This window comes from Schistocerca gregaria, chromosome X, assembly GCF_023897955.1.
Source record: "Schistocerca gregaria isolate iqSchGreg1 chromosome X, iqSchGreg1.2, whole genome shotgun sequence".
NCBI lineage: Eukaryota > Metazoa > Arthropoda > Insecta > Orthoptera > Acrididae > Schistocerca > Schistocerca gregaria.
In genome coordinates this window covers 451,067,955-451,087,593 of record NC_064931.1, presented here as the reverse complement: position 1 = coordinate 451,087,593, position 19,639 = coordinate 451,067,955, and the positions used below count along the sequence as shown (strand labels likewise).

At 39.3% G+C, this 19,639-nt stretch overlaps 1 protein-coding gene across 3 annotated transcripts in view; it reads right to left on the bottom strand.

Moving 5' to 3' along the window:
- The window catches only part of LOC126298067 (chloride channel protein 2), a 471,803-nt gene that overhangs the window by 114,589 nt on the left and 337,575 nt on the right, over window positions 1–19,639 (bottom strand). For all 3 annotated transcript variants that reach the window (XM_049989387.1, XM_049989386.1, XM_049989385.1), the window contains exons 7-8: window positions 12,341–12,425; window positions 2,519–2,620 (exon numbers count right to left, since the gene is read on the bottom strand). In XM_049989387.1, the coding sequence (XP_049845344.1) occupies window positions 2,519–2,620; window positions 12,341–12,425 (187 nt within the window). The remainder of the gene's footprint in view (window positions 1–2,518; window positions 2,621–12,340; window positions 12,426–19,639) is intronic.

The window sequence follows — 19,639 nt, the reverse complement described above, 5'->3', positions numbered from 1 at the left end:
CACCATTTTAATGACTCTCTGTGTCCCTTTAGGGTTCTACATTAGCCCATCTACAAAGAACAGTGACATCCAGGTTTTTACAATTATCAATAATGGCCATGCCGGACAGCATAATTCCTATTCCTACAATTGTTCTTCATGCACACCACCTGTAAATAGAATGGGTAGGAGGGAATATGATACTGAAACCCTTGTACCCTCTGTCACACAGCACTCAGTGACCTATGGTGTAAAGACATATATAAAGCAAGAGAGCCATCAGAAAACACAGAAATTTGTTGTCAAACGTCAGGATATTTCTGGCAAAATATTGTATTTTTGATGCACTTTTCTGTCTATATATTTAAGTGTCTGTACACCATATAAAATGTGTAAGCCAGAAAGAAACTCATGTTTGTCATGGGCACTGAATAACATCAAGACTGATAGACAGCCAATTCAAGGTAAGGAGCTGGGTCAGTATCAGTATAGAAGCTAGGCATGATTTGAAACAACACATACAGCATACTGTATGAGACAGAGCCACAGCAGCTTGTATAGCCCACCTCTGGTGGCACTCTTCCCTCAGGAGCTGCAGCATCTCTGATCATGTACTGATATCCTCCACTGATGGGGATAGTAAAATCTTAACATGTTATTAAGGAACTATTAGAAATCTTTATATTTCTGATATTATGTTGCGTCTATGGTTCTCTGCCAAAACACACTACAAAACTTTCTTACTTTTACATGAAATGTAACAAAACTAGAGTGGTAATTTTGTTAGTTTGCATTTAAAACATTGTAATATTTTGAACATGGCTATGCTTCAGCAGTTAGACATCAGTAAATGAATCTGAAGAAGCCAACCAGTTGCAACAAATGGTGGTTTTATTCAACCTTTGATCATAGTTTCAATGGATGTAAACCCATCTTCTTCAGGAATACACGTAATCAGAAGATGATGTAACAGCAATAACTACAAACCTGGAAACATGCATGTCTGAACTGTGTTATACAGAGACTAGATTCCCACAAAGGGATGGGAATTTGCATATATCATAAAACATAACCAAAAGAATAAAAACTAGTACTTACTAAAATTTCACATTGGGAAAACACTGAATAATGAAGCATCCTTACATTTATCCAATGAAAATATGCTGTCAGTGCATATCACTGTATACATAATTAAATATGTTGGCTCCTATGATCAGGGCTTGTCAAGTAAGAATAGTTAAAATCCAGAAATAAAACCAATCAAATAAAATATCAGTTCATGTAATGTGATGCACACTGACTGACAAGAAATAGAGAGTGTGAACACCAGAAAAAACAAGGTAGGTGCCACCTGTGCTTCAAACCTATACTTGTATAAAATCTTCATATGGTTGCCAGTAGCCTTTGTGAGTTGCTCATTCCTCACTACTCTAATATACATTATTTTCATTGCATCTTCATTTGCCCATTTTATATTTTTTGAAGACACTGGTTTTACCCTATCTTGTTACTGTATGTTTTGCTTAATGTGATGACCCAAGAACTAATCACCTTCATCATCATGTACATTTATTACAGCATGTTCATGCACTAACTTTATTATTGTTCATACTATAATGTACTTATGGTCTTATAATAGTTTTAATGTAAGTCACCATATTTCTCATTGTTCTCCCACACTCCCCCCCCCCCCCCCCCCCTCCCAAATATGTGTTTCCACTTATTGATCATTTATGCTGCAAGAGTATTTTGATCTCAACCTATCTTGTTTACCTGGTGTCCACACTATCCATTTCTTGTCAGTCAGCATGCATCTCATAACATGACCTGACATTTTATTTGATTGGTTTTGTTTTGAGGTTTTAAGTATTCTTACTTGAGAAACCCTGATCATAGGGGCCAGCACATTTTGTAATGTATACAGTGATGTTCTCTGACAGCATATTTTCATTACATAAATGTCAAATCGCCTCATTATTTGGTGTTTTTCCAATGTGAAATTTTAGAAAGCTCTAGTTTTTAGTCCTTTCGTCGTATTTTATTATTTATGTGATATTTTCACCCTTTTGTGGGGCTCAAGCCTCTGTATGACACATAATTTTGACATGCATGTTTCCAGGTTTGTAGTTATTGCTGTTGCATTGTCCTCAACTTACATGTATTTCTTAAGATAATGGTTTTTTATCTGTTGAAATCAGGATCAGAAGTTGAATACAACCACAATTTCTTGCATCTGGTTGGCTGCTTTGGATTCATTTACTGAAACATTATAGGTTATGTAATTAAACAAATCAGTAAGATTTACTGCAAATCTTGAAATGTCTATCAGTGTTAGCAAAACTAAATTAAAAATAAAAGAAAACTTTCAACTGGAAAGAGAAAGTCAAGAAACTACATGCACTGTTGATTTTCTGTATCCTAAAGCATCCTTAGATGAAAAATATGTTCAAAATCTAAATAGAATAATAACTACAACTAGAAGACTTCCATCAGAAGAGACAAATGAGGGTTCTTCCAACATAAATAAACATGAACTTACTTTCTCTGAAGAAAGGCTGTCATTTTTTTATTCCTTCTCATAAATAGAACATACTGTCTGTGGACCCAAACATAAGCTGCTCCGCCCAAACCACATAGTGCCCTGTCAATTAAACAGAAATATTTTATAGGACCAATGGCAAGAAAACTTAAATTAAATCTCACATGTGGTTCTAATGAGGTGCAGTAACGGATCTGCAATAATTTTAACAGTTGTTATATGAACAGGGAAATATAATTAGATCTATTAATCTGCAAAAGACAAACCAATCAGAAACAAAATTAAATATATTATGTGGATATTAATGGATCAATCATTAAACCTTCAGCTGTGTTTACTGAAATGTTTGGAGAATCCTTACAAGATATTATAAGAAACATTACAAGTGCAACCATGTATCTCAGTTAAACATATTTAGCATCCTTGTATCTCATCATATAAAATGATATAGGATTCACTGTACATAATATTATATAGATAATAGTACATCAAAAAGTCTTACATTTACATGTTGACTAATATAATATTCTTATGTGTAATATGAAACCACATGTGACATTATTGGGTTAATACATAAGTTTGTAGTGTTTTTCCATGTGATTAATAAACATAACAGATACACATAACAGAGACTTTCATAATTAATTATGTACTCTCACTCATTATTTACAACAGTTTGCCAATGCTAGCATAACTTTTCCATTCCACAACTGGAGAAAACATGTGGTGCTGAGGTGAAAAACTCATCAAGCCATGTTTGGAGTGCATCTTCATCTGGAAAGGAGGTTGCTTGATGGTTGTTTGGTAGAGAGCAGAAAAGGTTAAAATCTAAGGGAACAAGATCTGGTGAATACAATGGGCATGAAATGACTTCTCAACCAAACTCCTGTTAAGTGTTTTTTGTCAGTCTCACAGAACGTGGGTAGGCATTATTGTGGAGTGGCACCACTTCATGCTATCATTTTGGTCATTGTTCTTGGATTGCTTCTGCAAGATGTCTCAGATGATTGACAACAAATGTCAGCAGTGATGATTACACCTCGGGGAAGCAATTCATAGTACATCACACCATCGCTGTTCCACCAAATGCATAACATCATCTTTTGTGTGTGCAGACAGGTCTTTTTACAGGAAGTTGCTGCTTTGTTTGGGGTCAACCAATGCTTTCTTTTCCTTGTGTTAGCATAAAGACACCATTTCTCATCACCAGTAATGATAAGGATAGGAATGGTCCATTTTGTTCATGAACCAATTGATGATGAGCAAGCAGAATACACATTTGCCCACTTCTGATTTTTGTAATTTTGGCTTAGAGCATGTGATACCTGTACACCTGATTTTTGAACCTCTCCATTGCAAGTAAATGTCATGCAAGGAATGATCACAGCTCTTCACATTTGCCAGTTCTCGAGTACACTGACATAGAACATTGTGGATTAATGTGTTTAAACAATATTAATCAAACCTCAAAGGTCTTCCAAAAGCAGAGAATCACTAATGTCAAGACAATCCTCCTTAAAATGAGAAAATCTTTTTCTTTCCATGCTCCTACCAGTGGCATAATCCTCACACACAGTGCAAATGGTTTCTGGCTGACTTAACTGCTGTCACCCCTCTACTGAACTCAAGCAGAAGAATATTTCAGAAATGTTCTGATTTCACCACTTGACACTCCATTTTCTAGTGTCCACAGCTCCACTCATTATCTTCAAATGACGAAATGACAATATGTAAACTCAAATACCATCAGGGCCCTACACTACTGGCCATTAAAATTACTACACCAAGAAGAAATGCTGATGATAAACAGGCATTCATTGGACAAATATACTATACTATAAGTGACATGTGATTACATTTTCGCACAATGTGGGTGCATAGATCCTGAGAAATCAGTACTCCGGACAACCACCTCTGGCAGTAATAACGGCCTTGATACATCTGGGCATTGAGTTAAACAGAGTTTGGATGGCATGCACAGGTACAGCTGCCTATGCAGCTTCAACACGATACCACAGTTCATAAAGAGTAGTGACTGACGTATTGTGAAGAGCCAGTTGCTCGGCCACCATTGACCAAATGTTTTCAATTGGTGAAAGATCTGGAGAATGTGCTGGCCAGAGCAGCAGTTGAACATTTTCTGTATCCAGAAAGGCCCATACAGGACCTGCAACATGCGGTCGTGCATTATCTTACTGAAATGTAGGGTTTCACAGGGATCAAATGAAGGGTAGGGCCACGGCTTGTAACACATCTGAAATGTAACGTCCACTGTTCAAAGTGCCGTCAATGCGAACAAGAGGTGACTGAGACGTGTAACCAATGGCACTCCATACCATCACGTTGGGTGATATGCCAGTATGGTGATGATGAATACATGCTTCCAATGTGCGTTCACCGCGATGTCGCCAAACACGGATGCGACCATCATGATGCTGTAAACAAAATCTGGATTCATCCGAAAAAATGACATTTTGCCATTTGTGCACGCTGGTTCATCGTTGAGTACAACATCACAGGCACTCCTGTCTGTGACGCAGCGTCAAGGGTAACCGCAGCCATGGTCTCCGAGCTGATAGTCCATGCTGCTGCAAACATCATCAAACTGTTCGTGCAGATGGTTGTTGTCTTGCTAACGTTCCCATCTGTTGAGTCAGGGATCATGACTTGGCTGCAAAGCTGTTACAGCCATGCGGATAAGATGCCTGTCATCTCGAGTGCTAGTGATACGAGGCCGTCGGGATGTGGCACGGCATTCCGTATTACCCTCCTGAACCCACCGATTCCATATTCTGCTAACAGTCATTGTATCTTGACAAACGCGAGCAGCAATGTTGCGACATGATAAACCGCAATTGCGATAGGCTACACTCTGACCTTTATCAAAGTGATGGTACGCATTTCTTCTCCTTACACATGACATCACAACAATGTTTCACCAGGCAGTGCTGGTCAATTGCTGTTTATGTATGAGAAATTGGTTGGAAACTTTCCTCATGTCAGCACATTGTAGATGTCGCCACCAGCACCAACTTTGTGTGAATGCTCTGAAAAGGTAATCATTTGCATATCACAGCATCTTCTTCCCGCCGGTTAAATTTCGCGTCTGTAGGACGTCATCTTCGTTGTGTAGCAATTTTAATGGCCAATAGTGTATAAATATAAAATGAAAATTGATAAATAAACTCACAACAACTGGAATTCTAACATGCAAAATAAAAATGCTATGAGCTTATGTTCCAACATAATACACAGATAATACTGCATGAAAAAAATTAATTTAATGTTGGCTAATAAACTACTCATAACCCTATGTATAACATTAAACCATACATATAACAACAGTCAGAATATACTAATTTAGAGTAATAAAAGGAGTTTTATTATGTCTGTGCAAATACAATTAAGTTTCTTAAATGAGCACTTCAGTTCACTATAAAGAAATAAGATGCCCTACTATATCAAAGCACCTAAGAAACTGGTATAGGCATGTGTATTCAAATACAGAGATATGTAAAAAGGCAAAATATGGTGCTGTGATCAGCAATGCCAACATAAGACAACAAGTATCTGGTACAGTTATTACATCAGTTACTGCTGCTACAATGGCAGATTATCAAGATTTAAGTGAGTTAGAACATGGTGTTATGGTCAGCATATGAGAGATGGGACACAGCATTTCCAAGATAGTGATGAAGTGGGAATTTTCCCATACAACCATACCACGAGTGTACTGTGAATATTAGAAATCTGGTAAAACATCAAATCTCCAACATGGTCTCCGAGCTGATAGTCCATGCTGCTGCAAACATCATCAAACTGTTCGTGCAGATGGTTGTTGTCTTGCTAACGTTCCCATCTGTTGAGTCAGGGATCATGACGTGGCTGCAAAGCTGTTACAGCCATGCGGATAAGATGCCTGTCACCTCGAGTGCTAGTGATACGAGGCCGTCGGGATGTGGCACGGCATTCCGTATTACCCTCCTGAACCCACCGATTCCATATTCTGCTAACAGTCATTGTATCTTGACAAACGCGAGCAGCAATGTTGCGACATGATAAACCGCAATTGCGATAGGCTACACTCTGACCTTTATCAAAGTGATGGTACGCATTTCTCCTCCTTACACATGACATCACAACAACGTTTCACCAGGCAGTGCTGGTCAATTGCTGTTTATGTATGAGAAATTGGTTGGAAACTTTCCTCATGTCAGCACATTGTAGATGTCGCCACCAGAAAAAGACCCTGCAAGAAAGGAACCCATGACAACTGAATAGAATCATTCAACATGTCAGAAGTGCAAACCCTTCTGCAAACTGCTGCAGATTCCAATGCTGGGCCATCAACAAGTGTCAGCGTATGAACCATTCAATGAAACATCATCAATATGGGCTTTCGGAGCCTAAGGCCACCTCATGTACTGGTGATGACTGCACGACATAAAGCTTTATGCATCATCTGGGCCCATCAACACTGACATTAGACTCTGGATGAGTGGAAACATGTTTCCAGGGTGGGCAAGTCTAATTTCCAATTGTATAGAGCTGATGGATGTATACGGGTATGGAGAAAACCTCACGAACCCACGGACGCTGCATGTCAGCATAGGACTGTTCAAGCTGGCAGAGGATCTGTAATGGTGGGTGGGGAGGGGGAGGAGGTGCAGTTGGAGTGATATGGGACTCCTAATATGTCTAGATATGACTGACAGGTGACATGTACGTAAGCATCCTGTCTGATCCACTGCATCCATTCATGTCCATTGTGCATTCTGAAGGACTTGGGCAGTTCCACAAGGACAATGTGACACCCCACATGTCCAGAATTGCTACAGAGTGGCTCTAGAAACATTCTTCTGAGTCGAAAAACTTCCACCAGCCATCAAACCCCCCAGACACGAACATTATTGAGCATATCTAGGATGCCTTGCAACGTGCTGATCTGAAGAGATCTCCACCCCCTCATACTCTTGCAGATTTATGGACAGCCTTGCACAATTTATATTGTCAGTTCCATTCAGCACTATTTCATACATTAGTAGAATCCCTGCCACATCATGTTGCAGCACTTCTGCGTGTCCTACACGATATTAGACAGGTGTACCAGTTCCTTTGGTTCTTCCTTGTATGATTGCTGATGATAAAAGTATTCCTTGATACTATAACAGCTCTTGCTCATTAGCATTTTGAATTTGTGTATATATATGGAATTCCAACATGTTTTTTTATTTCCTTTAGTAGTTCACTAAGCATAATTTTTCGCTGATAAAGAGCACTTTTTTGACTAATGACTTTTGTGTGCATTTGTCTATGAACGTCATCTCTATTTCTTGTTTTGCAGCTATTGACTGGACTGTTTAACATGGAAAGCTCCATTTGGTCCTTCAGGAAATACATAATTCCATAAATATAAATACATGGTAGGGTCTCACTTTTAAGTTCTTTAAAAAATTCTTACATTTTTAACTATATGTCAAGCCTCTGACTATTCTTTGGCTCCCTTTCAAAGCATATTTAGGGAGACTAATATTCACCCAAGACATGATGTCCAATCTCAATGTGTTATACATAAGTGTGCAGTTAGAACATAGCACAGCATCAGCACTACAGGAATTTTTAAGCAGCCTAAGATATAAAAATATTAACTTAATTTTTTGTTCAATAAGTCTGCACATTTCTCCGACCATAAATGTTCATTGAGTCATTGACCTAAAATTTAGTATTGGGGGCGGGGGGGGGGGGGGGGGGGGGGGGGGGGGGGGGGAGGGGGCGTGTTGCTCTATCTTACACTGCTGAAGTGAAGTTCTACTGTTAGGCTGGTTCCTAGTTAGTTTCCCATAAGGATGATGTGTACCCAAATTGTTTTTCTTCATTTATAATTCATCTTTTATCTCTAAACCATGTGTTTGCTTTTCAGTAGCTGCTGTGACTCTCTTGTAGGTCAGCTTCATTAAGAGCTATAGCAATCAGACATGTGATGGAAGATACATAGGTCAAACCCGGAGGACATTTGACTCCAGATACAAGGAACATGTAAGAGCATGGAAGTATAGGACAAATTATTCAACTTTTGCAGAACACTTACACCAACACCAATATAAAATTACAATCAGAGACACAGACATGAAAATCATACGGGTAAACAACAACAAAATACACTTCCTCACCTTAAAAGAGAACTACCACATCCAAAAAACCATAACAGGAAAGAAACAACTCAAAATTGATCAGATCAACTTGGCAAACCACATACTCTTTAAACTGATTGGCCACTTAATATAACATTAAAAGTACACATATAACCACAGGCTCCAATTACCACTAGCATTTCTTCCCAGATCTATCACATAATCACTGTCCAGGCCATCCCTGTTGTTCCTCCCCCATTTCATAGGTTGGCAACACTCACAACGTGAACAAGACCAAAGGAATAGGCATAAAAACTGAGGCAATCATGAATGAAAAACAGTTAAAAAGTCAATTATAAATAGTGTAGGGCAGGAAATAACACAAAATGCCAGAAACTGCAGATGTGAAATGAAGCCCGCCAACACCAACCATTGCTAGCAAGACGGAAAGGAGCAAGTTATGTGAAGAAACACCTTAAGTAGCTTGCAGACCAACTTTATACTAGGAAATGCTGTTTTTAACCTAAATTAATCAAAAAATAAATGTACAAATGTGTGTATCCAATTTACAGAATACCACAGAAGATGCTTTGTAAATAAAAGTGAAACATGACAGGTGCAATTCTTTTTAGTTACATTGCAATCAGCTCAGGACATATAACCCATAATAATAGAGAAAAAATGCAAATGATGAAAGGCAAATGTTAGTAGAAATTTGTGCAGTTATAAAAAGATTGATGGGTGCAGCATACAACTACCATCATCATACTTTAGCAAAAGGTCTTGCTGAGAACTCAAGAAATTTCTGCTCCTACATAAATTCGCTAAGCAGATCTAAGGGTTCTATCCAGTCACTTGTTGATAGCAAAAGGAAAACTGAAGTTTTGAATCTTATATTTAAGAAATTGTTCACACAGGAGAATTATACCAGCATAACATCATTTGATCATCATACACACTCCAGTATGAAGGAGATAGTAATAAGCATCCCTGCGATAGAGAAAAAAACTGAAAGAGTTGAAAGAAAATAATTTGCCAGGTTTGAATGGAATAGCAATTTGGTTTTAAAAGGAGTACTCTATGACACTGGCCCCTTACTTAGCTTGCATTTATCATGAACCATGCAGCATAGAGCTCAAAGTGACTTGGAAAAGGTGCAGTTGACTTCTGTATATAAGAAAGGTAAAAGAATGGAGCCACAAAATTACATACCAATATCCTTAATAGCAGACTGCTGCAGAATTATTGAAGATATTCTCATTTTGAAAATAATAAATTTGCCTGAGACAGAAAAGCTGTCTATGAACTGGCATGGTTTTAGAAATCATCACTCATGTGAAACTCTGGTTGCCCTTTTTTCACATGATATCCTGTGAATCATTTAGGAAGGGCAAGAGGCAGATCCCATATTCCTAGATTTCAGAAAGAAAGGCATTTGACATGGTGCCCCACTGCAGACTGTTAATGAAGGTATGAGCAAACAGAGTAGGTTCCCAAATATGTGAGTGCTTGAAAACATCTTAAGTAATACAACCCCATATGTTGTCATCAATAGTGTGTGCTTGTCAAGGACAAGGGTATTGTTAGGAGTGCCCCACGTCACTGTGATAGAACTGCTGTTAATTTCTATAAATGATCCAGTGGACAGGACAAGGAGCAGTCTGCAACTGTTTGCTGATGATGCTGTGGTGTATGGGAAGATGTCATCACTGGGTGACTGTAGAACAATACAAGATGACTTAGACAAAATTTCTAGTTGGTGTGAAGAAGATGTAACTTAATGCAGATGAGTAGGAAAAACAAACTTGTAATGTTTGAATACCGCATTAGCAGTGTGTCGCTTGACACAGCCATGTCAATTAAATATCTAAGCATAACATTGCAAAGCAATATGAAATAGAATGAGCATGTAAGGATTGTAGTAGATAAAGTGAATGGTTTACTGGGAGAATTTTAGAAAGTGTGATTCATCTGTAACAGAGACTGCATATAGGACACTAGTGTGACCCATTCTTGAGCAGTGTTTGTGTGTTTGAGATTCACCTCTAGTTGGACTGGAGGAATACATCAAACCAATTCAGAGGTGGGTTGCTAGATCTGTTACTGGTGGATTCCAACAACACACAAGTATTACAGAGATGCTTCAGGAACTCAAATGGCAAATGGGAATCCATGGAGGGAAGACAACAATCTTTTCAAGGAACACTGCTGAGGAAATTCAGAGAACTGGGATTTGAAGCTGCCTGCATAGTGAAACTACTGCTGCCAGTGTGCATGTTGCATAAGGATCACAAAGATAAGATAAGAGAAATTAAGGTTTTTATGGAGGCACATAGATAATCATTTTTCCCTTACTCTGTTTGTAAGTGGAACAGAAAAGCAAACATATAGTAGTGATACAGGGTACCCTCCACCATGCACCTTAAAAAGGCTTATGGTGTGTGTAGATAGATGTAGATATTTTTCAAACATGAGAATACTTTTCTGCACATGATATCATTAAATTACATTCAGTTTTTGATGTATAGACACAAAAAATTAGACGATTCTCATTGGTGTGGAACATGTCAGAAAGTATAACATAATAAACATAAAACATTTGAATATAATACTCACTACCCTGATAATTTGTCTGGAGAAGGTGAATGCATTACAGTAAACTGGAACTGCTGTTGTTTATAGAATTAATACACTGTCAGAATGGGACATAGTTATGTACTTGTACCTAATCTTTACTGTTGTGACCAAGTGCTGCCAAACTGAAATCTAACAGATATTTTTACTTAAGCTTGTCTAACAGTTCATGTTAAGATATTCATATATAGAGTAGGAGCTGCCTATCAAAAAGTCTTTCAAACTCTCATTTAAACTGTGCCTTATCTGAAACCAAATTTTTAATGGCAGCTGGAAATTTATTGAAAATGTGTGTTCCTGAATATTGGACACCTTTTTGGACAGCCTGCATTATGCTGCCATAGCCACACGGCTGGCGTGATCCTTCAACTTGTTCTCATACAACATTTTTTATGTCAGTTAGGATGTTGACTCAGACATGGTATTTATACCCAGAATATTAAGAAGCACCTGTAGCAGCCATGGGGCTGCTTGTGTCAAGGAATGTCACTTCATGTGAAATTGCAATGACTATCTAATATCATATAATTTATGAACCCATAGAGCTTCATTTCAGTTTCTCCACCACCACCACCACCACCACCGCCACCATCACCATCACTACTACTTCTACTTCTCGGTGCTTCAGATTTCTGTCACCACGTGAACATCTATATTCGTAATATAGAGTGCAATTTTTTTTTTAAGTGTATCATATTTTCAAGAGAAAACATTACATGGCTCTACACATTAATTCATGTGTACATCTCAAGAGTATGTAAGTAACTTAGCTGAACTGCATATGAAGCACATAAGAAGTAAATATATCTAACTTTTTTTCCCTAACACTCTTCTATTTACTCCACACAGCCAGTGAAGTATTTCTACCATGATAATACATTTCTATGCATGTCGTACTTTGACACCTTAAGATATCCTGCCATTAACTTTATTTACCCAAATAACACTAATAAAAAAAAAAGGCTATAAATGTATTTTCACAAGCTCTGCAGAACATGCACATAGTTAATTTCTTTATTACAAAAATAAATCTAAAATAAATATAGACAATACATACCCAATCATAGCAAAAATAATAAGCTCTTGTGGATCAAAGGGAAAATCCATTGTGAAGTTTGTTCCAAACACTGCTGTTACAGTATCTGCATTTCAAAAGAAAAATCCATATATCACAATTTTATGAATTTGCACAAAGTTACTGCAAATAAGCCATTAGATAATAACTATACTAGAAGGTATTCATATTGTGGTCAGAGCTCACTTTTTGCCATGTTTGCTTCAAATATAATTATGGAAGTAGGTTTCTGTCTTGACCAAACACAGTTTTCATGTTTAATATCCACACATGTTACACTTAAGTTTCATCATTGTCATTGGGTTCATTTTACTTTCTATCGAATAACTCATTCCTTCTCATCCTGTCTGGAAAGTCTCCCCTGACAAACGGTTCTGGGCGACTTTTTCAAAATTTACCTTTTTGATAGACCTCTTCAGTCCTATTCCTTCACCCCTCTTCTTTCCCCTTACCTTTTCTAGTGTTTCTAGATTTTTTTCTGTCAGGTGGTCCCATATAACCTACATCTCATAGGCCAGGATTGGCAAGTTTTTTTGTTTTGAATGATTTCATGGCTGTTTCTAGACTGAGTAGGTGGATGTTTTTGATGTCCTGTATTGCTATTATTGCTTGGGCTGCACATTCTGTTGTATGTTTTGTGAAGCATTTGGCTCTTGGTTGCAATGTCACTCCTAGGTATTTAAAGTCTGATGAGATTTTATTTTTTGTCCTCTGATGCTGATTTCCGCATTCTTGGGTGTTTGGCCTCCTTTTCTGAAAATTACCATTTCTGCCTTTATTATGTTTATGTGTAGTTTGTGTTCACTACACCTTTTGTCTATTTTTTCTATGATTCTTTGCAGCTTCTGTATATCTGTTGAACCTATGGCTATGTCGTCAGCGTATGCATATACATATACATCTTCTTCATTTTCTCCAATTCAGAGTACTTCTTCAGTGGCAAGAATGTACAGCAATGGGCTCATTGGGTTGCCCTGTAAGGCTCCATTCGATTGCAGAACGGGGTTCGAAAAAGAGAGGTTGTCTGATATTGTGATTAACTTGTATTCGAGGACTGACTTGATTATTCTTGCCCATATGCTGTCTTCTCCCATTGTGTTTTCCAGTTTTCGGACTATGAGATATCTTTCCAGTAGGTCAAAGGCTTTGGTAAAGTCTATGAACACTGTGTAGAACATTTGTTTATTTTGTAGCGCTTCGTCAATGTTGTTTAGAAGAAGCCTGACTGCCGTAACTGTTGATCTTCCAGATCTGAAACCCATTTGTCGTTCTGGGAGATGACTGTCCACAAAGGCTTGGATTTTTTTGTGTTATTATCTTTGAAAACATCTTGAATTGAGTATTTTCCAGGGCTATGCCTCTGTACTTGTTTGGGTCCATTGGGTCTCCTCTACCTTTGTAGAGAACTTTTATTGTTGAGTGTCTCCATTGTGTCAGAATTCTTCCAAGTTCCAGGCATTTGTTAAATAGTTTGCATCTTTTATATGTTCATTATATACACTCCTGGAAATGGAAAAAAGAACACATTGACACCGGTGTGTCAGACCCACCATACTTGCTCGGGACACTGCGAGAGGGCTGTACAAGCAATGATCACACGCACGGCACAGCGGACACACCAAGAACCGCGGTATTGGCCGTCGAATGGCGCTAGCTGCGCAGCATTTGTGCACCGCCACCATCAGTTTCAGCCAGTTTGCCATGGAATACGGAGCTCTATCGCAGTCTTTTACACTGGTAGCATGCCGCGACAGCGTGGACATGAACCGTATGTGCAGTTGACGGACTTTGAGCGAGGGCGTATAGTGGGCATGCGGGAGGCCGGGTGCACGTACCGCCGAAATGCTCAACACGTGGGGCGTGAGGTCTCCACAGTACATCGATGTTGTCGCCAGTGGTCGGCGGAAGGTGCACGTGCCCGTCGACCTGGGACCGGACCGCAGCGACGCACGGATGCACGCCGAGACCGTAGGATCCTACGCAGTGCCGTAGGGGACCGCACCGCCACTTCCCAGCAAATTAGGGACACTGTTGCTCCTAGGGTATCGGCGAGGACCATTCGCAACCGTCTCCATGAAGCTGGGCTACGGTCCCGCACACCGTTAGGCCGTCTTCCGCTCACGCCCCAACATCATGCAGCCCGCCTCCAGTGGTGTCGCGACAGGCGTGAATGGAGGGACGAATGGAGACGTGTCGTCTTCAGCGATGAGAGTCGCTTCTGGCTTGGTGCCAATGATGGTCGTATGCGTGTTTGGCGCCGTGCAGGTGAGCGCCACAATCAGGACTGCATACGACCGAGGCACACAGGGCCAACACCCGGCATCATGGTGTGGGGAGCGATCTCCTACACTGGCCGTACACCTCTGGTGATCGTCGAGGGGACACTGAATAGTGCACGGTACATCCAAACCGTCATCGAACCCATCATTCTACCATTCCTAGACCGGCAAGGGAACTTGCTGTTCCAACAGGACAATGCACGTCCGCATGTATCCCGTGCCACCCAATGTGCTCTAGAAGGTGTAAGTCAACTACCCTGGCCAGCAAGATCTCCGGATCAGTCCCCCATTGAGCATGTTTGGGACTGGATGAAGCGTTGTCTCATGCGGTCTGCACGTCCAGCACGAACGCTGGTCCAACTGAGGCGCCAGGTGAAAATGGCATGGCAAGCCGTTCCACAGGACTACATCCAGCATCTCTACGATCGTCTCCATGGGAGAATAGCAGCCTGCATTGCTGCGAAAGGTGGATATTCACTGTACTAGTGCCGACATTGTGGATGCTCTGTTGCCTGTGTCTATGTGCCTGTGGTTCTGTCAGTGTGATCATGTGATGTATCTGACCCCAGGAATGTGTCAATAAAGTTTCCCCTTCCTGGGACAATGAATTCACGGTGTTCTTATTTCAATTTCCAGGAGTGTATATTATTGGATCCTGCTGCTTTCTTGTTCTTCAGTGCTTTTATTACTTCTTTCACATCTTCATTTAGTGGTTCCCATATATTGTCTTTCTTTTTAGTTTGATGTTGTTTCTCTTTCTTTGGGGGTGTTTTGAATCCTCATTTGTTCAGTATCTTACTGAAGTGGTCTTCCCATTCAAGTTCTATATTTGGTGCATGAGCAATTTTTCTTGGTCTTGCTGCTATGTATGGGTCTTTCTCTGCTTCATCCGCATCTCTTTTTGCCTCTCTTTCTATGTATTCTTGTTTCTTCTCTTCTATTAGTTTTTTGTAGATTCTCCTCTCTTCTGCGTACAGTTTGTATGTTTCCTCGTCATCCTGGTTTCTTGATCTGTGGAGCATTCTTAGAACAGTGTTCCTTTTGCTGTAGCATTCAGCATCAAACCATCTTTTTGCCATCCTTGTTTTTGGGTTTGTTTGTATCACTGAATTTTTTAGGAGGTCTTCTATTTGGTCTGTTGCTTTTTCAATGTCTCCTTCCTCTATTAAAGTTTCTATTTGTGTTAATTGTTCTTGCTGGTTTGTTAATTTTTCTATATCAATTTTTCTTTGTGTGATTTGGTAGGTTTTTCTTGCTGGCGGTGACTTGACGATATTTATTTTTATCTTTATTGGAATGTGCTTTCATATAGGAGTAATGGAGTCATGCCATATTGGTTGAATACTTCCTTCTATTTCTCCTCTTGTTAATGTGATATCAATGGTGCTTTTCCCATTGTGGCATATGTATGTAGGTATCTGTGTATCGTTAAGTAGGATGAAACCATCTTCTTCTAGGGTTTCAATGACTAGTTTTGTTTTATAGTTTCCTGTGTCTATTCTGCAGTTGAAATCACCTGCAATAATCGGGGTTTTGCTGTCGCATCGTTTGATGAGTGTGACTATTTCGTCAATTATTTGTACAGCATTTGTGTGCGGTTTAAAATACGCTGCAATTATATTTATGTTTGCTGCTTTTACTAGCATACTATTTTCTTGTTTTATGATTTTTTTGGTGGGCATCATCCAGGGTTTCAGTAGGATAGATATTCCTCCCATGGGTTGTCCTCTTTCTCCCTTCTTTGCCATTAGGTGATAATTGTAGAAATCTTTATGTTGCCAGCTGTCTATCAGGAAGGTTTCTGTTAGAATTGCAAGGTCCGAGTTTTCCAGAATGTCTGTTGGTGTTGGGTTACGAGCATTTTTTTATTTAGGTTAAGAGCATTTTTTATTCTCTCTCTATTCCACAAGACTGCTTTTATTTCTTGCTCTTCTGGTTTTCTTCTTAGTTTAGTTGAGCTCTGCTCCCTCTTCCACTGATCGTCTTGGGAAACAAAATCAACGTACTTTTATGTTTTCTGGCCAGAATTCTGGTTCTTGTGTGATATGTAGCTTTTCAAATGGAATGCCTACTTTGAAAGCTTTTTTGTTGCCCAGTGTGCGCAGTTCTTCAAATTCTAGTTGTCTCAGTATTCCGTTCTTTTTTAAGGTATTTCATTACTGTAGCAGTTGTGGTGGTTCTCTCTAAGTTACTAATGTACAGCCATGCTGTTGTTTCTGCTGCTTGCATTTCTCCATGTGGTTAGCACACTGGACTCGCATTCAGGAGGACGATGGTTCAATCCCGTCTCCGGCCATCCTGATTTAGGTTTTCCGTGATTGGCAAATGCCGGGATGGTTCCTTTGAAAGGGCACGGCCGATTTCCTTCCCAATCCTTCAATAACCCGAGCTTGCGCTCCATCTCTAATGACCTTGACGCATGGTGCACGGAATGGCAATTGAATCTCAATGTAGACAAGTGTAATGTGATGCGAATATATAGAAAGATAGGTCCCTTATCATTTAGCTACAAAATAGCAGGTCAGCAACTGGAAGCAGTTAATTCCATAAATTATCTGGGAGTACGCATTAGGAGTGATTTAAAATGGAATGATCATATAAAGTTGATTGTCGGTAAAGCAGATGCCAGACTGAGATTCATTGGAAGAATCCTAAGGAAATGCAATCCGACAACAAAGGAAGTAGGTTACAGTACGCTTGTTTGCCCAATGCTTGAATAGTGCTCAGCAGTGTGGGATCCGCACCAGGTAGGGTTGATAGAAGAGATAGAGAAGATCCAACGGAGAGCAGCGCGCTTCGTTACAGGATCATTTAGTAATTGCGAAAGCATTACGGAAATGATAGATAAACTCCAGTGGAAGACTCTGCAGGAGAGATGCTCAGTAGCTAGGTACGGGCTTTTGTTAAAGTTTCGAGAACATACCTTCACCGAAGAGTCAAGCAGTATATTGCTCCCTCCTACGTATATCTCACGAAGAGACCATGAGGATAAAATCAGAGAGATTAGAGCCCACACAGAAGCATACCGATAATCCTTCTTTCCACGTACAATACGAGACTGGAATAGAAGGGAGAACTGATAGAGGTACTCAAGGTACCCTCCGCCACACACCGTCAGGTGGCTTGCGGAGTATGGATGTAGATGTAGATGTAGATGTAGACCTTGTTGTCGACGGGACGTTAAACACTAACCATCACCACCATCTTTTTTTGTACCCATTATGGTTTTATTATTACTCTGGTTTCTTCTGTACCAGCTCCTCCCTACCACAGTACTCCAAGTTGGTTCCTCTAGTTCATTAACCTGATTTCGGGTTTTATTATGTTGCTCATGTGCATTGATTTGGACTTTTAGCTGATTTTGTTGCTGGAGCACAGGATTTCCGTACATTGTCATTTCCTCTGGTTTAATTTTGTTGTTGTATTTAGTTTGTATGTTGTTTCCATCAGTTTTGGTTTTCTCTGAGTCTAGGTGGCTTTCCTTTTCTAGAGTTTTCTTTATTTGCTCCTGTATTAATATCCCTAGTTGATTTTTTAGGAAATCAGTTATCTCCTCCACTTTATGCCTCAGTTCTCCCATTTCCATCTTTTTTTTTGCTTTTTCGAGAAAGCTACCCAAACCGATGTCTCTGTTGAAGTTCTTCTCAGGTCCTGTAGCTGTCTCTTCCATCTGTCTCTGTCTGCTATGTGCTGTTTTCTGCGTTTCTCCCATAGATGTCGCTAGTTGTCCAGCAGTGCAGCTGTCTTCTTCCCCGCTTGTCTTGTCTTATTGGATGTTCCCAACCTCTCTTGTAGGATTCCTATTCTCCTCCTTCTTTGCTATTGTTTTGTTTTTCAAAGATTCTAAGCATTTTATTATTTCACTCACTGCCTCTAGTAAGTCAGTCTTCATTTCCTTCTTCATATATCCTCCTTCTTCTGCCACTTTTCCGATCATCACAAGAGCGTTCTCAATACGATGCACTGCACTGTCCGCCATCTTACTCATCCTTGTACACATATAAAACTATAACATATGTCACAAAAGATAGTGCAGAGTGGACTACAAATGCTGGTGCACACACCCATAACACACAGAGGAAGAGTGACATATGAAGCATGCTCCACTGACTGACAATGCTTGAAAAGGGACTCCAGTACTCTGGTATGAAATTACTAAAAAGTCTGCCTAAAAAAATTGTGTGACAATGTACATGGCACTAAGTTTTCATAGAACCTCAAGACTAGATGGAAAAGGAATTTTACAATGTTGAAAAGTAGTTATCACATTAAATTTGGATATATTGTTACTTATAATCAATAATGTTAAAATTTAAGAAAAATTGTTATGAAGTATGTAACAATGAATGTTTTCTATTTTTGACACGTCCTACATTCACTGTACATGTCATACATTCACTGTACACCATGTAATCCTACAAGGTCAAATTAAGTTCAATTCAATGACGTAACAGTTTTTGTTTATATAAACACTATATGTTTACTAACTCATTTATCTATGTTCTGACATACAAAAGTGATAAGAAGATAGATTTGTGATTCCCTGTCCAAAAGGTCATGTTTCATAGCAATCAATGGAAAGTTGCCAAGTAAAACATGAGCGATATCTGACATTCTCCAAGATGTGTTATAGGCTATCCACAGTTCCTAACTTATATAAATGCTTCAGGAGACAGTCTGTGCAGCCCTCTGAGGTTATCTGCAGATAATGCTGTCATTTACTGTCTATTATACTCACCAGAATATCAAAACCATTTGCTTAGACACAAAATCTATATGGTGTGACAAGTGGCAATTGACTCTACATAAGAAAAAGTGTGAGTTGTCCAAATAAATACTAAATAGAATTTGTTACATTTCAGTTACACAATAAATCACACAAATATAAAGGCTGTCAGTTCATCTAAATAACTAGGAATTATGATTACAAACAACTGAAATTTGAACAATCACATGGATAATGTTGTGGGGATGGCAAACCAAAGACTGTGTTTTAATGCCA